General features: G+C 38.3%; 1 protein-coding gene across 6 annotated transcripts in view; it reads right to left on the minus strand.

Annotated features, from left to right (window-relative positions):
- Positions 1 to 23835, minus strand: part of SUPT3H (SPT3 homolog, SAGA and STAGA complex component) — a 562051-nt gene that overhangs the window by 109002 nt on the left and 429214 nt on the right. For all 6 annotated transcript variants that reach the window (XR_010413639.1, XM_064597675.1, XM_064597677.1 and 3 more), the window contains exons 7-10: positions 12811 to 12886; positions 7664 to 7776; positions 6579 to 6686; positions 2213 to 2380 (exon numbers count right to left, since the gene is read on the minus strand). Coding sequence is in view for 5 of the 6 variants with exons in the window: in XM_064597675.1 (XP_064453745.1) it covers positions 2213 to 2380; positions 6579 to 6686; positions 7664 to 7776; positions 12811 to 12886 (465 nt within the window). In the remaining variant the exon portion in view is untranslated. The remainder of the gene's footprint in view (positions 1 to 2212; positions 2381 to 6578; positions 6687 to 7663; positions 7777 to 12810; positions 12887 to 23835) is intronic.

A 23835-nucleotide genomic window follows, 5' to 3' on the forward strand; every position in this document is an offset into this window, starting at 1 on the left:
TGGAGGAGAGACAGTGAATGAAGCAGAAAAAATATCTGAGGAAGTAACTGCTGAAAATTTCCCCCAAAAGACATAAAACTAATATTTAAGAACCTCAATGAACCCTAAGCAGGACAAATACAAAGAAAACCATGTCTGTAGACAGCATGGTCAAACTGCTGAAAACCAAAAATAAAGATACAATCCTGAAAACATCCAGAGAAAAATAACACATTACAAACACAGAAACAATAATACAAACTCCTGACATATGATTAAAACAATGGATGCCAGAAAACAGGGGAATATCATCAAAGTATTGAAATAAAACTACCAACTCAGAATTCTACATCCAGTGAACGTATCTTGTAAAAATGAAAGGATATTTTCAGAAATATGAAAATTAGGAGAAACCATCACCAGCCAACCTGCACTGTAACAAATGCTAAAACAAAATTTAGTAGAGCAAAATAGGAAAGTAATACCAGAAGGAAGTCTGAGCATAAAAAAGAGAGAGACACAGAAAGAGAAAGAGAGAGAGAGAGAGAGAGAGAGAAATGAGCAACAGTAGGGATGGTAAATGTTAGTTTATTTTTTCTCTTAGTTTCATTGAGATACATTTGATTGTTTAAGGCATAAGTAGTAGTATGGTTTATAACATGTGGAGATATAATATGTATAACAACTATAGCATAAAGGAAGGATAAGAGTAAAGTACACCAGTCTTATAAGAGTCTCACATTTTATGTAAGTAGTGCAATAACTCCAAGTATGCTGAAAATTTAAGGATATATTGTAACCCTTAGCATAACCACTAAAAAATTATGCAAAGAGGTATCACTAAGAAATGAGTAGATGAATTAAAATGAATTTCTTAAAGAGTATACAACCCAAAATAAGACAAGAAAGAAAAACTGAGAATAAAAAATAGAACAAGCAGAAAACAAATAGCAAAATAGTTGAACTATATCTAACCATGTCAATAAATACACTAAATTTCAAGGAAATGCAGACTCAAAGTATAATGAGTCACTGTTGAATATCCATTAGAATGGTTAAAAATAAGAACAATAACAGTAAGAGTTGATGAACATGTGAAGCAACTGGAACTCTCACATATTGCAGGTGGAAGTATAAAATGATACAAACATTTTTTTGGGGGAAAAAAGTCTTGGAGTGTCTTTAAAAACTAAACACATATATATTCTGTGACTCAGTAATTTCATTCCTAGCTATTTACCTAAGAGAAATGAAGGCGTTTGCCCACGAAGACTTGTATAATAATGCTCACAACAGGTTTACTCATAATACCTCAAAAACTGGAAACAGCCTAGGTGTCCACAAAATGAGAATAAATACATTGATATATTCATACAACACATTATTCAGCAATAAAGAGGAATAAATTACACTTATACTGAAAAACAAATTTCAAAAACATCCTGAGTGAAAGAAATTTCACTCAAAAGAGCATACGTACTACATTTTCTTTATATGATTTCCAGGACAGAAAAAAACTAATCTATGATGAAAAAATCAGGACAATGATTGCCTCTCTGTGGTGGCAGGAAATGACTGGGAAGAGGCATGCAGGAACTTTCTGAACTGATGATAATGTTTTATATCTTGAGAAGGGTTTAGAAAACATCAAGTTTATACCTGTGTCAATACACGTCAAATGGGATATTTAACAACTGAATGGCTTACTGTGTATAAATTTTAGCTTAAAAAAAAAGAACCATAAACAAATTATACATAATGAAGTATTAACCCAAGAAGTGTACTAATATCTGTAGCTTACTTTGCAATGCAGCAAAAAAAAAAAAGATGGACTGACAGATGGACAAAAGAATAATTAGATGCATCGATATAATAAATGTAAATATATAAATATGTAGATAATACAGCAAACATAGTACAATGTTCACTGTAGAATCTAGATGGCAGATACATGGTGTTAAGTCTATAATTCTCTTAATATTTTTGTATGTTTGAAAATTTTTATAATAAAATGTTAGAAAAAAATCAGTATCTTGCTTTACCCAGAAGAAAGCTATTAAAAAAGTTTGAGTAGAAGTCATTAAGTATGGTTAAGCATAAAATGGCTGTTTCTAAAAATCTGAATTATGAGAAAAACAGCATGTTTTCCATATTTCTGAAGCAAACTCAACAACTTTATCCACTCTGCACCGGAAAAAAGAAAAAAAAAAAAAACAAAAAACTTATCACTGACCTTTTTTCTTTTCCTTTGCTTGGTTTTAGCTGAGTCTTGTCCAGCACTCCCATTCCCTAGGGATCCTGATGTGGTTTTCCCTGAGTGCTGTGATCCAGATGATGGAGCAGTCGGTGTAGGAGGAGGTGTGTTCTCAGGGGACTCTGGGTAGGACTTCATGCAAGACCCCTGCCCAAAGAGATGTGCCTTTGAAATCGAGTGACCAGGACTTCTACTAACATTCAGTTGTGTTTAATATCTCCTGAATTCAATACTTCTTGAAGCTTACAAATATCAAAACATGATTTATTATCCAGTTCACAGAAATGATGCCTCATTTGTCCCTATTGGTCTAAATATGTTAATTTTTAATCTGTTTAGTCATTTAGATAAAATCAGGATTTCTCAAGATGCAGCCTCCAAAATTTCTGCTGATTTTGCCAGATACAGAGATTTCTACTTGCAAGTTTTGTTAGCATGTCAGACTTACACGTCTCAAAAGGCACCTCTGAATCCCCACCCCCCAAACTGGATGGTACAGACAGTATTTCTTATCAGCATGGCCAGCCTTCTACCAGTGACTCCAACTCAGTGTCTGAGGGTCGCTGTGGATATTTCCAGCTCCTTTTATTTCTAGTTCCTTTCTTCTTTCATAATATCCCTCATTTCTACCTGGGTTCTTCGGCTACGGCTACAAATCTGCTTTCTTCCATGTGGATGCACTTCAAATATTTGAGGACTACTACCTTTCTCAGCCTCTTTTCTTTTATAGGTCAAACTGCCTCAAATTCCTTCAACCATTTATTATGAGACATGTTTTCAGGTTCCTTCACCCTCTCATTACTCTCCTTTAGACATTATCTACTGTGTCACTGTCCATCCTCTAGGATGGTGCCTAAACACTAAACAAGACAAAAAAAGTTTTCTTATCAGTAACATCACGATATTGGCTCCTAAGGAATTTACAGTCCAATAAAAGTCTGTAAGTCTTTTTCATATATGGTATTATTAATCTACATCTTCCTTATCCTACCAACTATACTAAACCATACTACCTGCTGGCCTACACTTCTCTATAATGCTATGTATTTGTATTTAAAAAACTATGCTAAATTTTGTAAAATGTTTGGCTGAAATGCACATATTGGTTTCAAAAGTATATCTGTCTATTGTTCTGTTGAGAACTATATTATTTATTTAAAGTTAAAAATGAGCAAGTTTAAGGGAAGCTAGTAAAGAATATACTGGAACTCTGTATTATCTTTGCAATGGTTCTGTAAATCTAAAAATTATTTTAAAATAAAAAGATTTTTAAAGAAAAAAAAAGTATTTCTTTGATTTGCCTGCCTAGGAACCTTATCAAACAAGAAGGAATAAACCTAATTTGGCATGAGTTATTTTTAGAAAAAACAAGATAACTCCTAGAGATCACTGCTTCCTGTGCATAAACCATATATTAGAAAAAAAAAATTTTTTTTTTAAAGATTTTATTTATTTATTTGACAGAGAGAGAGATAGCCAGAGAGGGAACACAAGCAGGGGGAGTGGGAGAGGGAGAAGCAGGCTTCCCGCTGAGCAGGGAACCCGATGAGGGGCTCGATCCCAGGACCCCGGGATCATGACCTGAGCCGAAGGCAGACGCTTAACCAACTGAGCCACCCAGGCGCCCCTAGAAAAGAATTTTTAAAAATTAAGTTCAATCGGGGTGCCTCGGTGGCATAGCCGGTTAAGCATCCAACTCTTGGTTTTGGCTCAGATAGTTATCTCAGGGTCCTGGGATTGAGCCCCGCGTTGGGCTCCATGCCTAGTGTGGAGTCTGCTTGGGATTCTCTCTTTCCCTTTCCCTCTGCCCCCCGCCCCCCTCCACCATGCGCTCTCACTCTCTCTCTCAAATAAATAAATAAATCTTTAACAAAAATTAACTTCAATTAATATTACACCTGTCAATCTGAGAACCCAAGCTTAACTAGCTTGGTTCCTCATATGTTTAATACTCAAAAATGATAGTCATTAAAAGAGAATGTATTGTGTATTAACATCATGCCTTGAGAGCTTCTGATTCCAATCCATTGTACATAGCACCTCCCTTTGGATGTTCTAAAACACCCATTTGAACTCATCACCCTTTAGCAGCCATGAAACCTTCAACTCTTCCTTAACTCTAAGAGCCTAAGGCTCAATTTTCTAATCTGACTTCTTCCTTCTGCTCCTCAATGAATCCTTTGCTCGAATATTTTAATCAGAGTTTTGTTTCTCCCTCGTACAGTTATGCCTATGCTGCCTCTGAGACCTAGAGCATTCTCCCCACTTTTACCATCTCATCAAAGTCTCTATTTTCCCTCAACGCCAGCATCCTCTCTCAAGTGCTTTGCAGTCGGGGCTTGTTTTTACCTCTGCACTTCTGGTCTATGCCACTCATTTGGAAATTAGCATCTATGCTATCTTGAATTGTCTTTTTTGTTTGTTCTCTATTTCCTTGTTTGTTTTACAGAATGTCTTATCTCCCTGAATACAGATCATACCAGTCTTCGGAGTCCCCCTTTTGTACCCAATTTGGTAAAGCCCTCAAAGCAGGCCCTTGACGTTGGTTGCTGGTTTGTTAAGGTTGATGAGTAAGATTCCTACTTTAGAGTGGCCATTCTCTGTGTTTCGTCAGGTAATAAAGGGCAGGAAGATTTCCAGTCCCTCTGAATGTTCATTTTGACCACTAGTCGCAGGAGGAGGGGTGTCTGGAAGGCCAGGGAAACGCTTGAGGCTTTGCTAGCATATTTAGGCGGGATGCTTTCCGACACTCCTGCTCCCACCTCCCAGAGAGCCCGGAAAACCCAGCACACACAGGCCATTTTTCTTAACTGCTGGGTAGCTGGGAGCAGCAGTTGTGGTTACTGAGCAGTTGCCCAGGGCAGCTTGGCCACCCTGGAGAACCAAGAAAGAAGGGAAATAAAGACTTTTCCTAGCCATGCAAGCAATCCCTTGAATGTTAAGGGAAAACTAGGCTTGTTATGTTCACTGTAAATTTCTTCAATTAGAAATGTTACAACAAATTTGTCTGATGTTAATGAAAAGCATACTTATACACATATTCATAAAGTGAACATGTACCAAAGATATCTTTAAAGGGTGTTCTTTGACATCGTAATTTGGGTTTGTAACATAAAGAAAACAAAGTGTTTAATCAACTGGGTAAACTTTAGGGACTTTTAAAGTATGATGACTGATAATGATGTATGATCTTTTCTAAGAAAAAAATGGATTTTTAATAGGCATAAACATTTAAATTTCTACTTGGATTCCAAGCCAATCTGATTCTCCAACGGGCACAAAAAGATGTCAAACTTTTGGCTTGAAATAAAATATACTGGTTTGTATCTTTATGTAGTTTCTAAGTATCCTAGAGCAGACGTACTTAAGCTTGGGGTCCATCACAGACTACTTAGATCCATAGAATGATTTCAGAGGGTCTCTGAACACCCTGAAATTGTATGCAAAATTTGTGAATGTGCTTATGGAGACAGGAATTAGACTTTTTGTCAGATTCTCGAAGGGGCTTAGACATTTTCCGGTTATACATTTCACCCAGCTTTATCCAAAGCTCACTTCATAATTACACATGGAGATGTTAAGCTAACCTCCTTGCTGCCTTCTCGCTGGTTATTAGATTGAACTACATGGAATTGCTGTATATGCCAGGAAAAAGGGTCAAATATCAGCAAATTCATTCAATAGATGATACTACATTTCTAGTTTTTAAGTACATGACACTCACAGAGAGTCTTTCTTATACTACAAATGGTACACAGTTATTGCACAATGCCTTAAAGTTGGCAAGACCACTTCATCGCCCCCCTAGGTGGAGGTCCCAGCAACATAACTCGGTCAGAAAGGATGTGATCCTCACATGATAGGGCCAGTGTGCACACAGAATAAATGGAGCCATGCTCCTTTAAATCATGTTTAGAGATGGGTCAATAATTGGGAAATAAAATGATTAATAAATGTCAGGAGTTATTAGGACATGAATAATAATGATTCTCTTGTCTCTGAGGCACAAAGAAATAAAGAACTATTCTCAACATTGTTCATTTGCCCAAATCAGTTGTTCACCTCCCACGGAAATGAGGCATGCTCTCCAACTATTCCTCTTTCACTGAAGGGCTAGGGAAGCTAAATAAGGTTAGAAATAGGTGAAAAGATAATTGTATTAAGTGGATTATTAAGGCCTGGAATAGTCGGTGCTCAGTAAATGTTTGAATGTTACTGAGTATGTTAAGATTCCTGATTGAAGGCTACACATTCCTACATTACCTTTTTCAAAGAACTACTCATGTAAACACCAGACACATGAAAAACCCACAGAGGTGTCAAAGACAGATTTTTTGCTACTTACCTCAGCAGAGTTGTGATACTGAATGAAGGTTGCAGAAATGGCATGGCTGAAGGGGTCTCCTGCCTTGGTTACCATGTCCTGCCTCACAAGAAGAGCCAGGTCCACTAACTAGAAGATCAGAGCAATGAAAATAAAGTCACATAACTGGGAATAATCAATCACCAATGTCACCGAAGTGGCAAAACTAAAAGCAATACATTCCAAGTGTTATTGATAATACGGTCTGCTTAAAAATCTGTATTGTGGACGTGAGCATATGCTTTCATTGATAAGTAGACCTACCCATGAATATAAACAATGTATTCTGACTTTTTAGGGGAGCACTTCTCAAATTTTATTTAATAATCATTAGGGAAGTATTTTCAAATACAGATTTCTGTGCTCTGGACACCAAGATTCTAATTTGGTAGGTATGGTCTGGGTTACATTTTCAGCAAGAAGCAAGGAGAAGCTGATGCTTGTGGTCAGAGGACCATGCTTTGAGAAGCTGTCAGAGAGCAGTGATTCTAGACTCAGGTTTTGGCAAGCACTCAGGAGACTGTACATAGCTAGAAAGATATGTTTCAGAGCTCAAAAATAATCTCTAAACAAGGCAGATGTGTACTGAGAATTCAATGTTGAGAAAAAGTATGTAGGGATTCCATTTCTGGTTAGGATTGAGTTGCAAGCAACAGTCACTTTTACACTAACACCTGCCAGGGCTGAGGATACAAAGAAACATAACTGAACTAAATTCCAGAAAATGGTAAGATTGTCATAGGATAAAACTCATGGTTGTTCTCATTCCTGGTAGAGTAGCAGGTGGAGGAACTTTGATCATGGACAGGGATAAGAAGAAAGGGATGCCTGGGTTGGCTCAGTGGTTTAAAGCATCTGCCTTTGGCTCAGGTCATGACCCAGGGTCCTGGGATTGAGTCCCGCCATCGGGGTCCTTGCTTAGCAGGGAGCCTGCTTCTCCCTCTGCCTGCCACTCCCCCTGCTTGTGCTCTCTCTCCCCCTCTCTCTCTGATAAATAAAATCTTAAAAGAAGAAGAAGAAGAAAGCAGTCCTGTATGGCCTGCTATGACAGATATTAGCATTCTTACCTGTGCCACTGTTTCATATGCTAAATACGCTAAAATTTCCATTGCGACAACATTGGGTTTTATCTCCATACTGCTGCAGTCCAACCAGTCTCGAAATTTGGAGGCCTTTTTGGCTGGCCATCAAAAAAACAAATATGGAGAATTTAGTTTTTGAAGTGTTTTAATACTGCATATTACTATCACAAAATGAAAAATATGTCTCTTGAAAATTGCATTTGAAAAATAATGCATATAAAACACCATGCTTTTGAAGTTTCAATTAGTGTCAAGATATTCAAACCCCAAGAAATTCCTTATGCATTTGGGTCTTTGATTTTGTATCTGTGCTACCTAACACGGTATACTAAATGACTTAATATTCAGCATTTCTCACAGTGTCAGAATAAGTTACCACTGGCCATAGCTTATGTTTTAACAAAAGTCAGAGGGGTTGCTTAATGCAACTTTAACCTATTCTTGTGGAAAGAAATTCCTGCAAGAAAGAGCCTGGGATGGAGAAAGAACATACAGAAATTGTATTTGCAGTACATTTCCAAATGTGTCTATTACCAGAATAGGTTCAAAGTCACATATTTAGAATACAATAGAAAAAAACTTAGGCCTGCAGTTATGTTTTTCTGACTACAAAGATGTCCAAATTCCTAAGCCTCCAAAGTGATTTCAATTTCTTTCTGTTACTGCCTGCTGAAATGCCACCTGGCATTGAGTCTAGCCCTCTCTATGTTCACCGCTGCTCCTTTTCCTCCATGGAATGCCATCCCACCTCTCTTCCTCCTTCACATGAATCCCGCCTATACTGTGTAGTTCCCCACACTGGTCATTTACTGAACTCTTGTATCATCAGATATCCTTTCATGTCTGCTTTTAATTTCTCGAACCATATTAGAAACACCATGCATCATGTCTCTCTGCATACCTAACAGTACCAAGCGCACGTGGAACCTTCCGGTTCATATCTCCAAAATGCCACAGTGCTAAGCACAGCCTAACTTGATGTAGAGCCTTTATTAGATATTACTAATCTAACTAGTAATCTACAGGGAGGAGATTGATGGTAAAGATTTTATCATATCTATAACATAATAATCTTGTAAAAAAATCCACTGATTATTCTTTTGGTTAATCTGGTCCCATGGGTCTATTAAAACACTTAACCGTCACTCAAAGCATGATGTTTCTATCCTTATAGATGTGGTCTTCATGGATTCCAAGTACAGAAGAGTTTTTTTTTTTTTTTTTTTTTTCCAATAAATCACAGAAGACTTGAAGTCTTGCTATGGAAGTGCATGTCCAAAGTTGTCAACTGTGGCAGAATTATGATAATCCTCTTAAAGCTATCTCCCTAAAGTAACCAATCTTCCACATACTCTCTGACATGCAACATTCCATCTAACTAGTCAGCTGCATTAGCTCACAAACACTTGTTTAACATCTGTGGAATACTTCTGAAGTCAAAGTTAACAGGCGGCAATTTGGCAAGATCAATAAAATGTACCTTGTTCACTTCTCCCTTTGACAGTTTGTTAAGAACGCAGAAACAAGGTATTTTGTGACTATGCTCTAAACGATTTATTTTAAAAGAGAGGGAAAGGATAGACGGTTCTTAGTGTTCCACAGGATCTGTCCACCTAAGCAACAGAATTGGTAGCTTCCTCCCTAGATGTTAAGTACTGAGAATGCAGGGATGAGGGCCCTGTGTCCACCACTGTATCCCCAGCACCTAGAATACTGCCTGGCATCAGCAGTCTCACAATAAATATTTCCAGAAAAAAAATGAATGAATGGACAAATGAAAGATATTTCTTTAATAAAAGGGTAGGGTCTCTGTTCTCTAGCAGAAAAGGCGCACAGAGGGTCCCATAAAACCGCTGTGAGCTACTGCTATTCCAGCAACAGGTGAACATTCCCTGAGATAATGCCCTGTCACCTGCAGAAGGACTGCTTCAGAGACAGACCTTCCCATGGTATTGCTGGTTCCAGCAAAAGAGGCACAGATACTCCTGGTCATGACAGTTTGTTTCTATTGAGAGGTGGGGGGCATCAGAATGAATGAGTTCCTTCACCTTTACTGCTTTTCTCAATATATCAGGAGAAAGGGTAATTGGGGACATCGATCAACAATTTAAACAGAATCCTTAACACAGGTCAGAAGTTCCCAAGATTATCAGCCTTCTGACACTATCTGGTTTTTTAGCTTGTGCTGGAATTAAAACAACTTTTTATAATAACTTCATATGGGAAATTTAAGGTTAGTGAACCCTCATACGTGTCTTTTTTTCTTTCTCATTATTGACCACTAGTAAAATCTAAGTTTCTCTCAATATCCCATTCTCACCTCCCTGCATACTATCTCACTATTTCTATGTCATCCCTCTCACCAGTCTTTCCATTCCCCATCCTTTCCTTAGGGCCCTCTGTAATGCTCAGTCCACTCTGAAGAAATTCTTCCACAACTTCAGTCTCTTCAAAATTACTGCTATTTGGATTAATTGCAAATAGTCTTTCTCAGAGGGCATGCTTTTCCCTGGAGTCTTTTATAGTAGAGGTTCCTTATTTCTTTCCTTCTGTACATATTTATTGATCAGTCACTGACTGCCAACCTGTTCATTTCCCCATACACCAGAGGGGTCGGGGGGGGGGTCACATCTTCATTCTCTTAGTTTCTCCCACAGGGAAAATACAGGACACAGGACAAGTGGACAGAGACTTCTTACCAACAACAGAGGCTAAAAAAAAAAAAAAAAGGAATCCTGTTTTAACAAATAACTACTAGCCCACAACTTCCTACCCAACTAAACTACCATTTAAGTATGAGGGCAAAATAAAGCATTTTTAAGACAAAAATGAGTGCTTTAAGCACTTACAGAGCCTTGGGAAAAACAAAATTAAGCTGACAAGGCATGTTTACTAATTACCAACTTTAAAAAATTTAAGTCAAGGACGCATTTTAAAAAATTAAGGATAGCAACTACAATAATAGAACTAGAATATACACTATACAAACTGGTTGAGAAAAAATGCAATGAAGAATATCCAATTAATCCAACAAAACAATGAAAAGGAGGAGGAAAAGCAAAAAAAAAAAGGCACAGTATATTTAAAACACAAAGACAGCATATATAAACCCAATGTATAAGTAATTAAACACACACAAATTAAAATTATCAATTAAAATACAAAAAGACTCTCAGACTTGACTAAAAAGAAAATCTATATATTTGTTTACAGAACCCACATACAAAACAAAAGGCTGAAAGAAAAGGCTTGGGAAATGATTTGCCAATTTATAACTAAATTTAATCTTTGTGAATTAATATGAATATCAGATTTTAAAAGACTTTCAGGGAAATGACTATCTAACTTACATAAATATAAAAACAAAAGACTGGTGAATTTGATCCCAATTCTACAACTTACCTTCAGTCTATAAAGTCATAGACTTGTAAATTTTAAAATACACCAGTAGTCCCAATCAGTGAATGCTACGATCCAATATTTAAGAAGATACAAACAGCTGGATCGCAATTCCTATATCCTGGTAATTTATCAGAAGGGGAGAAATGAAAAGAGCCTAACATTCTGACCAGTTGTGGGTATTAGTTCTGAATTTGCGGACCCACTTGGATTAAGCATTCCCAACCACAGCATTTTGGCATATAAAACAGATTCTTCCACTAGGGTTTCATAATGAAGCACCTATGGGCATCATACAAAGAAATATTTTTAAATGCCCAAATTCCTCTTCTTTTAAAAAAAAGTAAGCATAATATACTGTTTATAATTATTTTATATAGAAAGGGAAAGCATTAATTTTTAATTTACTATACTTTATTACTGAGTTATAAACAAAAAACTGAGTTGTTAAAAATGTGATTTTCAAACACAAGATGTATTAGGACCCTTCAGTGGCTATACATTTTAGCGTGAAAACAGCACTTCTGTTCCTTTAAGTGAATTAAATTTAAAATATGATTTTAAAAAATAGTTCAATAGCACTAAATGTTACTTTATAAACTGGAAATTTATACTTATAAAAGACTTGAATGCCATTTTTAAACCTAAAAATTACAATACAAAAACCTCTCATTTGCTGAAATTGCCATGATCTGAAGTGTCATTTACTTAATGCTTCACAGATGTACGATGCCAAATTGTTAGTCAGACTGCAAAGTATATTTAGTTAGGGAAAAAAGCTTCCAAAACATGTTTTCCTATATTTTACTGACATTTACATGGGGCACTATTTGAAATGTGTCATTTATTTGCACTTTATGATCTATAAATGAAGCTCTCATTTTCTGTTTTCAAATCAAATACATTGTTATGGCCACAGAACAGTTTTTCCGTTTAAAGACACCATTGTGTCTATAATCCCTCAGACCAGGGTCATGTGCTTCTCTGTCAGATTTTTAACTGGACTTTTCATCACACTTACTCTTTGACCTTTCCCCTGAGAGGCTTAGTCATCATTGAACTGTTGCGGTAAGGATGTTTGCTACACAATTGAGCCCACTATTTATCACGAGCCTTTATGTACTTTTAGTAAGCCTGTGTGCAATGATGGGACGGTACTAATTTTATCACTAGGTTATTAGTGTTACAAGAGCACAGACTGATGAATTTGGCTAACACTGAATGCTTGTCACAGTAAGAGGTTACAGACAAAAATGGAAGAGACTATTGATACATTTCCTTGTGGTAATATGAGTAGGCATAAATAAATGGAAAGCTTGGTATTTATTAATATTGGGGGCTTTTAAATGTCATGACTGTGCTACTAGAGTCCATTATGGGGTCAAGTACAATCAGCAATACTAGTGTTAGTAGGACGAAGAAACTGGAAAATAAAATGAGAATGTTAAAGAAAATGGAATTTTTCAGACTAAAAGTAATGTGAATAATTAACATGGTTCTCTGTGTCTTACTAGCACCCTTTAAAACCTCTTTGGACTATTAATTACAAAACGGTAGAGTGGGGTAAAATCTTTTATAGAGTCCCCTACAATGCAGGGGCTGTTTCTAAGTTATAACTATGCATACGTTAAATTCACCCATTTCTAAGGAATGGAGATTGTGTCATACTTTCGTTTATCTGTAACACATGATCTCTTAAACATATAATGAAGCAAAATTAAACATTTACTTACAGAAACTTAATTGTCGACTTTCACAGAATTCTGCATATTGGGCTGAATCCATAATTCGAGTTTGTCTTTCTGCTCTCTGACAGATAAAAAGACACAAACAATGTTTCAGAGCAAGTAGACCATTATCTATGTCTTCCTGGCTAAATTGCAGAATTGAAATTCCATTTTCCTTTCCTGACTTTAAGTAAACAGTTTCATACCACCATAAATATCATGAAACTTGAAATTATGATAAGTTAACAGTAGTTTTGCAACTTGTGTCTTTTGGAAGCGAAGTTTAAAATGCCATTTTCTCCTCCTCTGTTACTGTCACTATATTGAAAAAGCTAAAGGATCTTACTTCTTAGATTGTGTACTAAATTTTCTTAATTGTACCATCCTTTCGAAGAAAAGCTGTGAGGGGGTAATAAATCAAACAGAAAAAACTGCTAATCGTTATTGCCCATGTACTGCCTTAAAGCTGGGGATTTTCAATGTTAAAATCTGAGTCAATGAATGGACCCCATATATTTTCCCTCAGTTAGAACATGGAGCCAGAGCTAACAAATCCATATTTTAAATTGCAAAGAAAACAAAGAAAAAGGTAAACACAACACAAAACCTTTCATCTGAGTCCAGGTATGATTCACAGTTTGGTATAGTTTCATTCGTGGGTTTCTGATTCAGTATAGCAGATGTTTGCTGCTTCATTGTCCCACAAGAGGTAGGATAATTATAATTCACCCATAGTTCGGTGGGAAAGAATATGACCGCTTCCGCTTCCTTGGCAAGGGAAGCATTTTGAAATGAGACAGGATGGTACTTCTTGGAATGAGATTCTGGCCAGTAAAGGAAAAAATTCCCTGAGATGTTAATTTTTTTTCTGCTTTGAAGGACTTTCGGTAAGTTTTCTTTATCACAGTTGGAGTACATAAGTACCACTAACGTCTGGATGTTTTTATATTTTTTTTAAACTGAAATTATTCTTTCTTCATTTTGTTTGATTTGGGTAGTAGTCAACTTAATTCTGAGGATATATCTGTTGATGGGATGAATAATGGTACACTAACTGCTGCTCAATACAGGAAAGATAGATGGGGTGGTGGGAGTTAGACTAACTCCTGTGGTTCCTTCTAAGACCACTAACTATTTTTACCCTTGCTTCTTCTCTTCTTCTACTCCATCCCTCCCTTCTTTCCTTCCTAATCTCCCCCTCACCCCATACATACAAACATGCATATGTGCAGACATAAACCCAGACTTCTTCATTTACCCTCTAGGTTCAAGTATCCTTTTTGAACGTGTATTACATATGTACATTACATAATAGACACACATACACACACAGACACACATATATACATGTGCATAAGGATCCTCTTGTGCATAGATCTGAAACATTAGGTTTCCTTAAGGGTATATTATTGGGTGAATTTTTATATACTTAGAAGTATTTTTTTAAAAAGATTTATTTATTTATTTTAGGGGGGAGGGGCAGAGGGAGAGGGAGAGAGAATCCCAAGCAGACTCCCCGCTGAGCATGGAGCCTGACGTGGGGCTCAATCTCAGAACCCTGAGATCATGACCTGAGCCGAAACCAAGAGTCAGATGCTTAACTGACTGCACCACCCAGGCGTCCCTACTTGGAAGTATTTTTTGATACGTGAATACATTATTTAGTCTTGTCCTTCTTTTTAGTGTATCTGATACATGACTCAATAAGTATATGCTAATGGACAGTAGGAAGTAAGGGAGAATTCTGAACATAACAAATCAGTTACTGATGTGTTTATTAAAAAAAAGTTCTAAGGCTAACAATGTATCATTAATGTCTGTCTTTGACTATATCAGGAATCTCTCAGATTTATTTTCTAGCTCCTAGAGAATTTCTGATACATGGTAAATGAACAATGAAACCTCCGTGGATTGAACAAATGGTACCATTTTAGTCTACAATCATGGCAAATGACCATCATCACCATGATGTGCCTAGTCCTTGATTATCCATGCATTCCGGTAAGTCTTCTCTGTTGCTTTCCAGCCAGGCAGCCTCACCCCACCCAACACATGCGAAACAGAAAGGACTTAGATAAATACGGAAAACGAAAATTCCTAATGGGATTCTTAACACTAACTTTTCTTCCACCATGTTGGACAATTGAGATTTGGTCTCTGTATACATGCTTACATGGTTGATGTATCTGAATAAGTTATTTCTGGAAATGAAAGTTAGGAAAACCTATCCTAGGAGATTCAGGCTGCCAGGGTTGCCAGTTTTAATCAAGCGAGGCGTTTAGCTAGATGGGAAATCCTGAACCACATTTAAAAGACACGGAAGGCCTTTCAATTACTATAGCTAGCTTCATTCCTTTCAGACACCCAATTCAGTGTCTATCATCTTTCCTTCATCAGGCATCGTAGTTTGGTTTCAATTCCTCTAGCATCGAAGCAGTGGAGTCTCATGAAGCTGGCCCTAGGGCCCATGCAGGAAGCCACTGACCAAGTGTCCATACAGCAAACGCTCCGGGAAGAGCAGCCGACGTAACAGCAAAGATGCACAAGCATCTATAAAACCACGGCATGTTGGGCCACCCAGGTGGCTCCGTCAGTTGAGCATCTGGCTCTCAGGGTTGTGAGATCAAGCCCCGTGTCGGGCTCTGTGCTGAGTGCAGAGCCTGCTTAAGATTCTCTCTCTCTCCCTCTGTCCCTCCCCCTGCGTGTGCATGTGCATGCTCTCTCTAAAAAAATAAAAAATAATAAAAATAAAAACCACGGCCTATCAGAACTAGAGGGTGACTTAAAGGTCATCTTGTTCAAACCCCCTCATTTTAAAGATAAGGAAATTGAGGTTCAGAGAGAAGTGATTTGCCAAAGGTGATCAAGTTAGCACTGAAGGCCAGGACTCTCAATTCCCAAGCCAGCCTATTTTCATTATGAGAAGCTGTCTTCGACCTACAGTAGTGTTTTATATTTTTGTTTGGAATCCTCTAAAGTCTCTACATTCCCTTACTAAACCGTATCACGTGGCCACCATAATTGATGTGCTCAAAGTGTTCATGACCAAACAAAATTAAGTAAGGCCCCGGGTCAGCAAAGAAGGCACAACCTGGGGATAATTAAGTGCAGAGGGTTCCAACTGTAATGTACCTGACAGTGCACAGGTGTGCTGCCAACACATCACAGGTGCGCAAACATACTGTCCCCCAAACCCCCACCACCTCCACCTCATCCGACCTTCTCAATGCTGCACAAGGTTGGGGCAGCAGAATCCCAGGGCTGGTATCTTGCCCTAAGTTGCTTTGTCCGTTTACCTCAGTGTGGCATAAAAATATCATTTTCTATGTGTGCCATGACATGAGAGAGGTTGGGAAGCAGTTGTACTAATACCAATGTCCTTAATATTACATGACACAGCACATGCGTGCTATTCACAGCATGGTCAAGTGCACTCAAATGGAATCAGAGACACTGACTGGCAGTCAAGGATGCTGAGGATGATACAGATATGCTCATCATGCTAATTTCTGTTTACTTCTCTCTTTTCCCCATGAATTATTTCAAATAACCAAAGTAAAGGGACAAATGTGGCCTTGTGAAAGGATCCAAACTCAGCATCTGATTATATTATCTCCAGTCTGTACACTATCACCTTAAAATGGGAAAGGCAGGAAATATCTAACCGTTACAGGCTATGTGTTCTTTAAAGACAGTAACTATGTTTTCCTTCTGTCATCTCAGCGTTGGCCAATGCTTAGCTTGGTTTACCTGGGCCCCAGTAAACGTTGCTGGCTAGCTGAATGGGCAGAGGGATGGAATGGATGGAGGCAAAAGAAATGCGTATAAATCCTTGTTGTCTGATCTAAAATCAGGAACTGTAATATTTGTAATCAAGTTGTCCAAATTCCAGAGACAGTAGGCAGCTTTTTAAAGACAAAGTCCCATTAAAAAAAAGGCAAGACATTGGCCAACTATCAAATAAGCTTGGTTCCTATTTTCTGTGTTGTCCTGACTCCACTTTCCCTTCTGCCTCGATTCAGACCACCCATTCCAATCCACACTGAAGTGCGCACTGATAGTCCTTTTCTATTCCCAGTACTGTAGGAAATCTCTGGAAAAGATGCAAGGGGGAAAAATCATAAGCCTCGCAGAGCAGCATGGTCAGAGTGACAATGCTTATCTATTCTTTTCAGAGAGCAGCACAATAACCTTTAACATAAACAGTTTTAACAGCTCCATTTTACAGTCGAGGACACTGAGATTTAAAAGACGTAAAAAAATTTTTTTATAAAACATATAGTTAATAAAGCGGCCAAGCTAATAAGTAAAACTTGGGTACTAAATGATCTACTCCGAGGTATATCACTGAATAATCATGGCAGGTTAAATCATAGCTTTTATTCATACTGGATATTCTCAAATTACACAATGTTCTCCTGATCTCAGACTGCCACATGAATGAAAGGTCATCTCTGGATTAGTCATGCTCTTGTATCTGCAAGTCCGATTTGTTTTCTGCTTAATCTGTCGACTCTACCCACTCTTTGGTTTCTTTAGGTATTAACACTGCTCTTGAAAACTGATAAAAATACGGTCCATACTCAGAGGCTTTTTAAAAAATTAAACTGTACTAGTATTACGATACAGCAAAGTATTACCATATAGGGGCATACATAGAAAAATCACTTTTGGAAGAATTATTCCTAAGATTTTCCAAGCACCTAACAATATTTCAAAATTTCATTGGAATGGCTTGTTAAAAAGGTAAGAGAGAATAGTTATGCTAATAGTCATTCATCTCACTACCAAGAAGTTACAGCTTTTTCTGGTTATTGTAAAACGAACTCAGAAGGCAGAATTCCATGCCAGATGAACTCATTTTTTTGGGTCCTACCTAAATGAAAACAGGGAAGGAAATGTCCCGACAGATGCAGTACCTAGTATAATTCGTTTGCTTGTTCAGTACCTTGAACACAAGAGACTCTTAGTATAGATTTGTTAATTTAAATGTTCAGTGCAAAGTTTTCATTTCAATTAACACGAAACTGCTTGTGTCTTGGAAAAATAGTTTCAGTAGTGACAATCACCATTTGCCCCTGTCTCTACCAGTTTGAGGTATGAGGCTGGATTGCTTATGCAGCATACAGTTTCATTTAAATTCTCCACATGCTTTCACTGAAGCATACGTAAAGGTTAGAGAAAACTATGTGCTGGCATATCTCTTGGCGGCTTCTCAAGACACATGACATTTATCTTTCTACAGCAATACCGAATCACAGAACATAACTTTTAAACCAAGATGAAAGTTTATCTGTCTCACTTCCACCTTGGATTTTTAAAAAAATCTTACTTTGATTACTCTTAGAAGTCTTATGATTGAAATGCAAAGTCCTTTCTGCATGGAAAAGGCAAAATGCCAACAGTAATCTACCAACTACCTCATGTTAAACAGGAATTGGTTGCTGAAGTCGAAAACCTCAGATGGAGTGCTTGGCAGTGGTGTCGCTCAGTGTGAAAACATGCAAATTATGGAATGTTTATACATGTTCATGTATGTTGTGGTTCTTCTGTAGAATGATACCAATAGATCAGTAAACACCATAGAATGCTCAAGAAACTTAGAAACCATATCCCCAACTCACTGCAGATAAAGAAGCTGAGGTTCAGAAAGGTTAAAGGGTTTACCTGGATTGTTGCAGAGTCAACTCGGTACCCAGGTGAGTGCTCATTCTGCTTGCGGATTGGTCTGTAATTTAGTAGATTCTCCTACCCAAGAGTCAAGTGAGTCTCCCTCAAACCATCTGGTACATTTTCCTTGCCTTTACACCCAACTGTAAGGCTCATCAATTTGGGCCTGGAGTCCTGCAACTGGTTCCTGGCTGGTTCCTTCCAAATATTTTAACTCTCCCAACCCATCTGGGTACAACAACTTTAAATAAAAACAGAGAGAAAAGGCCGTGGCACATAGTAAGACCTTCCCATAGCAGGGTCTCCTCCATCGCCACCCCACTTTCATTCCTCTGCCTCATAAACTTAAACAAATGGCTCTCAGCTGATGACTGCATCAAATTCAAGCTCAAACGCTTGGCTTCCAAATGCAGCCATAATCTGGCTCATTCTCTATAGCTAAGCATTGTTCTCACTAAAACCTAACATCTTCTGTGCTTTCCTCAGGACACCCTTTGTCACATCTGCCATGTTGCTGTCCCGTGTCCCTCCCCCAAGACTGTGCTGGCCATCTCCCCCTCTTCTACACCGTATTGAACTCCTTCCCCTTCAGCATAGGTACCACCTCCTCTAGGAAGTTTTCTCTGAAGCTCTCAGGTCACCCTGTTTTCTCTTCTGGAACATTTGTTCTTGATAGATTATACCCCTGCACTTTTCCATGTGCTCTACTTTTGTTTCCCCTCAAAAGCTGTAGCTGCAAGAATGTATTATTAACTGAAATAGGCAAGTTGAGAACGGGAATATTTGTATCTTGATCTCATTTATGATTAAAACACACACGTGTATGTGTGAGTGTGTGTGCAAATGTCTAGAAGCATATAGGGTATATTTTAATAGTATTTATCTCTGGGGTTAGCATTACAGGGAGCTTTCAGTTTTTCAGTTACACATTTCAGTGATGTTTTAACTTGTTCTTAGGTGAATTACAATAAGCAAAAATACTTTTAAAAACAAAGAGAACTGGGGTGCCTGGGTGGCTCAGTCATTAAGCGTCTGCCTTCGGCTCAGGTCATGATCCCAGGGTCCTGGGATCGAGCCCCGCATCAGGCTCCCTGCTCCGCGGGAAGCCTGCTTCCCCGTCTCCCACTCCCCCTGCTTGTGTTCCCTCTCTCGCTGTGTCTCTGTCTGTCAAATAAATAAAATCTTTAAAAAAAAATAAATAAAGAGAACCTAGGGGTGCCTGGGTGGCTCAGTTGGTCAAGTGGCTGCCTTCAGCTCAGGTCCCATGATCTCAGGGTCCTGGGATCCAGCCGAGCCGTGTCTGGCTCCCCACTCAACGGGGAGTCTGCTCCTCCCCCTGCTCCTCCTCTTGAGTTCTCTCTCTCAAATAAATAAATAAAATCTTAATTAAAAAAAAAAGAGAGAATTTAAAAGTAAAGAAATTCCTCCTGAGTTAACTTTGCTTGACCTACAGGAGGTCATTAAATAAATGTCTACACACACAAAAATAATCAAAGCTGTTATGCAAGAGGCAGAAAATCACAGAGAAACAGCACAGGTTTGGATATATGTTCTCACAGAGTGAGAGAGTGTGGGCGAGAGAGGGAGAAAAGAGAATGTTCTGCATTATTTAGGGAGCCAATGCAATCCTCATTGTCTCTGAAACATACAACTGAATAAAAATACAGTATATTTTCTATTTCACAGCCTAAAAAATAAAGCTTTCCATTGGTGCTAAATTTTCTCCCCCACCGCCCCACATGATTTTCAAAATACATCAATTTTTTGTGTCCAGGGTTTTAAGAATATATTACGGTAATCATAGGAAGTTCCCCAAAGAAGTAGTTAAGGACTCTAGGAGAACATTCAAGGGATTTAAAGGGAATTTTGTGCTAAAAACAAGTGAGTAATTCCCAGCAAGTACAAAGCAACAGTGATTGAGAAATACACAAAAGGATATTTGTGATAGTAGTTCATAAAAGAGTTGTTTCAAAATATTGAATTTTGGGGGGTCTATACTCTATGGGTCTAGATATGTTAATTAATGCGACTACAGGAGTTTTTTTCTATTATAAACTATCAAGAATGAGCATGAATTGGTTACATAAGAAAAATATAGTTGTTACTTAAATAGTACATTTAAAATTGGTTCAATGTCGGGGCGCCTGGGTGGCTCAGCTGTTAAGCTGCCTTCAGCTCAGGTCATGATCCCAGGGTCCTGGGATCAAGTCCCACATCGGGCTCCCCTGCTTGGCGGGAAGCCTGCTTCTCCCTCTCCCACTCCCCCTGCTTGTGTTCCTTTTCTTACTATCTCTCTCTGTCAAATAAATAAATAAAATCTTTAAAAAAATAAAATTGGTTCAATGTCTATTAAAAATTTTCAAATATGAATTTATTAAGCTAGTAGTGTGGAAAATTACACACAATAAATTATTTCCTATCCTGGGATAAAATGTGTGCTAAGTATATTTTTTTCCTTTGTAATCTAGTACCACACAACCACACAATTCCATGTTTAGCTGTAAATCCTAGTGCAGTGTTAGCACTAATTTTTACTAACATTTCCCTGAAACTGTAAACATGCTCTGTAATAACTAAGTTGGCAAATAATATAAAAAGCTATGTGAGCTTCTGCCCAAACCAGTTCTTTAAAGTAATAGAAGAAGACTGACCTCTTTTTTATTTTCCTGATTGAGGATGCTGTAACCCTTTTTTGTGGCTTTTATTTGGCTGCATATCCAAAAGTGAACGTACTAAATTAATACATGTAAGCTCTTCAGATATTCCAAATAACATTCCTGAACATTCTTATTGGTTTATGTAATATCCAGATGAGTCGACATGGCTTTAGAGTCTAGCAAATATAGAAGGATCTAGTTAAATATTTTAGTTATTTGGGATAAAATTTTATAAAACTGCCTTGGAAATATGCATATAAAGCCACTACTGCTGGACAAAATGTAGTCCATATTTTCTCTTGAACCTTGAGTTAGAGCTGTAGACCTTTCCATTTTCATTTAGCAAGATCAAATTCTCAAGCAGTTTCACACACATATCAAATGGAGGCTGGCTTCACTTACATAGTGGGAAAGTCTGGCACCTTTAAAATAAAATCCTATGGAGGAGGAAGCTTGTCAGTGCAATATGGCTCTCATTATCCTCTTCAAGGATCGATGGAACTCTCTAACAAGAGAGTGCCTGCTTGGAATCTCCCTTTGTTGCTACTATGTGATACATCTAAATTTTTCCTGTAAGGATTTTATTTTTGCATGTAAAAATAAAATTTTTATCTTATATTACTTCATCAGTTAATTTCCTCTAAGGTTCATCAGCCCTACCTTTAAAATATATCTGGAATAAACCACTTTTCATCACCTTCTACCTTTGCTGCTACTACTCTGGTTCAAGCCGTCATGATCATCTCTCCCTAGATTATGGCAATAATCTCCTCATGGGTCTTCCTGCTTCAACTCTCCCTCCCCCACCCCTGCCAGTCCGTTCGCCACACAACAGCCAGAGTGATCCTTTAAAAGATGAAAACCGGGTCATGTCATTTATGATCAAAACTTCCAATGGTGTCTCATCACGCATAAAAGTAAAAATTCTCAAAATGGCCTATAAATCCCTACATAGTCTTGTTCCCTGTTACCTCTTTGGTCTCATTTCCTAGTATTCTCCTCACTTACTCCCCATTCCAGCCACACTGGCCTATCCTGAGGTTTCTTGAAAACGCCAAACACATTCCCATCCCAGAGCCTTTGCGTTTGCACAGCCCTGTCCCGACGATCTTCCCACCATGTCACTGTCTGTTTTGCTCACTCACTTCCTTCAGGTCTCTGTTCAAAGGTCACCTTATCAGAGAAGCTGTGTATGAGCAACTTTATATGAAACAGCAGCTTCTTGGGGCACCTTCGGCTCAGGTCATGATCCCAGGGTCCTGGGATCCAACCCCGCATCAAGCTCCCTGCTTGGATATGGAGCCTGCTTCTCCCTTTACCTCTGTTGCTCCTCCTGCTTATTCTCTCTGTCAAACAAATAAATAAAATCTTAAAAAAAAAAAAAAACACCAAAAAACAGTAGCTTCTTGCCGGTCATTCTCTATTACTCTGCCTCCTTTTTCTTCATAGCTCTTGCTATCATCTGCCACAATAACGTATTTATTTGTTTATTGTCCATTTCTTCCCAACTAGAATGCAAAGCGACTTGATGGCAGAGACCATGTCTATTTTATTCACTGCTAAATCCCCAAAGAGCTGGACACATAGTAGGTGTTTCATAAACATTGGTGGAATTAAATATATATTCATATTTTTATTCATTCTACATTCTGTACGTGGAAAAGCTAATACCTCTAAGACAGGGTTTCTCAGCCTTGGCACTACTGATCTCTCTGTTCTGGGGACTGTCCTGTGCACTGTAGGATGTTTAGTGAATTCCTGACCTTTACCTACCAGATGCTAACAGCTTCTGCCCACTACCAAAATGTCTCCAAATATTGCCTAATGTCCCCTAGAGGGCAAAATCATACCCAACTGAGAACCACTACTCTCAGGGGAAGGGTACGACCATTGGTTGACTCACTACTATGTGTCAGGTGCTATGGTTGGTCCTTTACATTATCTCTTTTAAGTCTTCTAAGAATCTCAATGGGCACATATGGTTCTTATTTTTAAAATGAAGAACCTGGGGCGCCTGGGTGGCTCAGTCGTTAAGCGTCTGCCTTCGGCTCAGGTCATGATCCCAGGGTCCTGGGATCGAGCCCCACATCGGGCTCCCTGCTCAGCGGGAAGCCTGCTTCTCCCTCTCCCACTTCCCCTGCTTGTGTTCCCTCTCTCGCTGTGTCTCTTTCCGTCAAATAAATAAATAAAATCTTAAGAAAAAAAAATGAAGAAGCTATAGCTCAGATGTTAGGTAACTTGTCTAAGGCTGCTAAACAAATAAGGTTGCTGCAATCTCAAACTGAGTCTGTCTTATCCAAAGTCTATGCTTTTTCTTTTTTTTTACTATGAACCCTCATAAATGAAATGGCTAAAAACAGAGATCCTTTGATAGAGGTGAGGGAAGCAGCCTTGGAGTCCTCCAGTTTTCCTCTTCCTCTGAAAGGTATTCCTCAGTGAAACACCAAAACTTGCAGGACAGAATTTGAAAACCACTGTGCTCTCCTATGCTGCCTGCCCTTCAAGGAACAAACATTATGCTTCTATACGTGGTTTCAGAACTGAGGCCATTTCAGACAGGAGAGTCACAAGATGACCACGATATTGAAGGAACAACTAACCCCCATGTATCAGTCAGAGGGATCTTTTAAAAATGTAATCACGTTGTGTCATTTCAATTAAATCCCGCCTTGGTTCTGACATCATGGTCTGTTGCAAAATGACA

The sequence above is a fragment of the Mirounga angustirostris genome, unplaced genomic scaffold (assembly GCF_029215605.1).
Source record: "Mirounga angustirostris isolate CCGP_5_RB_7025 unplaced genomic scaffold, mMirAng1.0.hap1 SCAF_8, whole genome shotgun sequence".
Lineage (NCBI taxonomy): Eukaryota > Metazoa > Chordata > Mammalia > Carnivora > Phocidae > Mirounga > Mirounga angustirostris.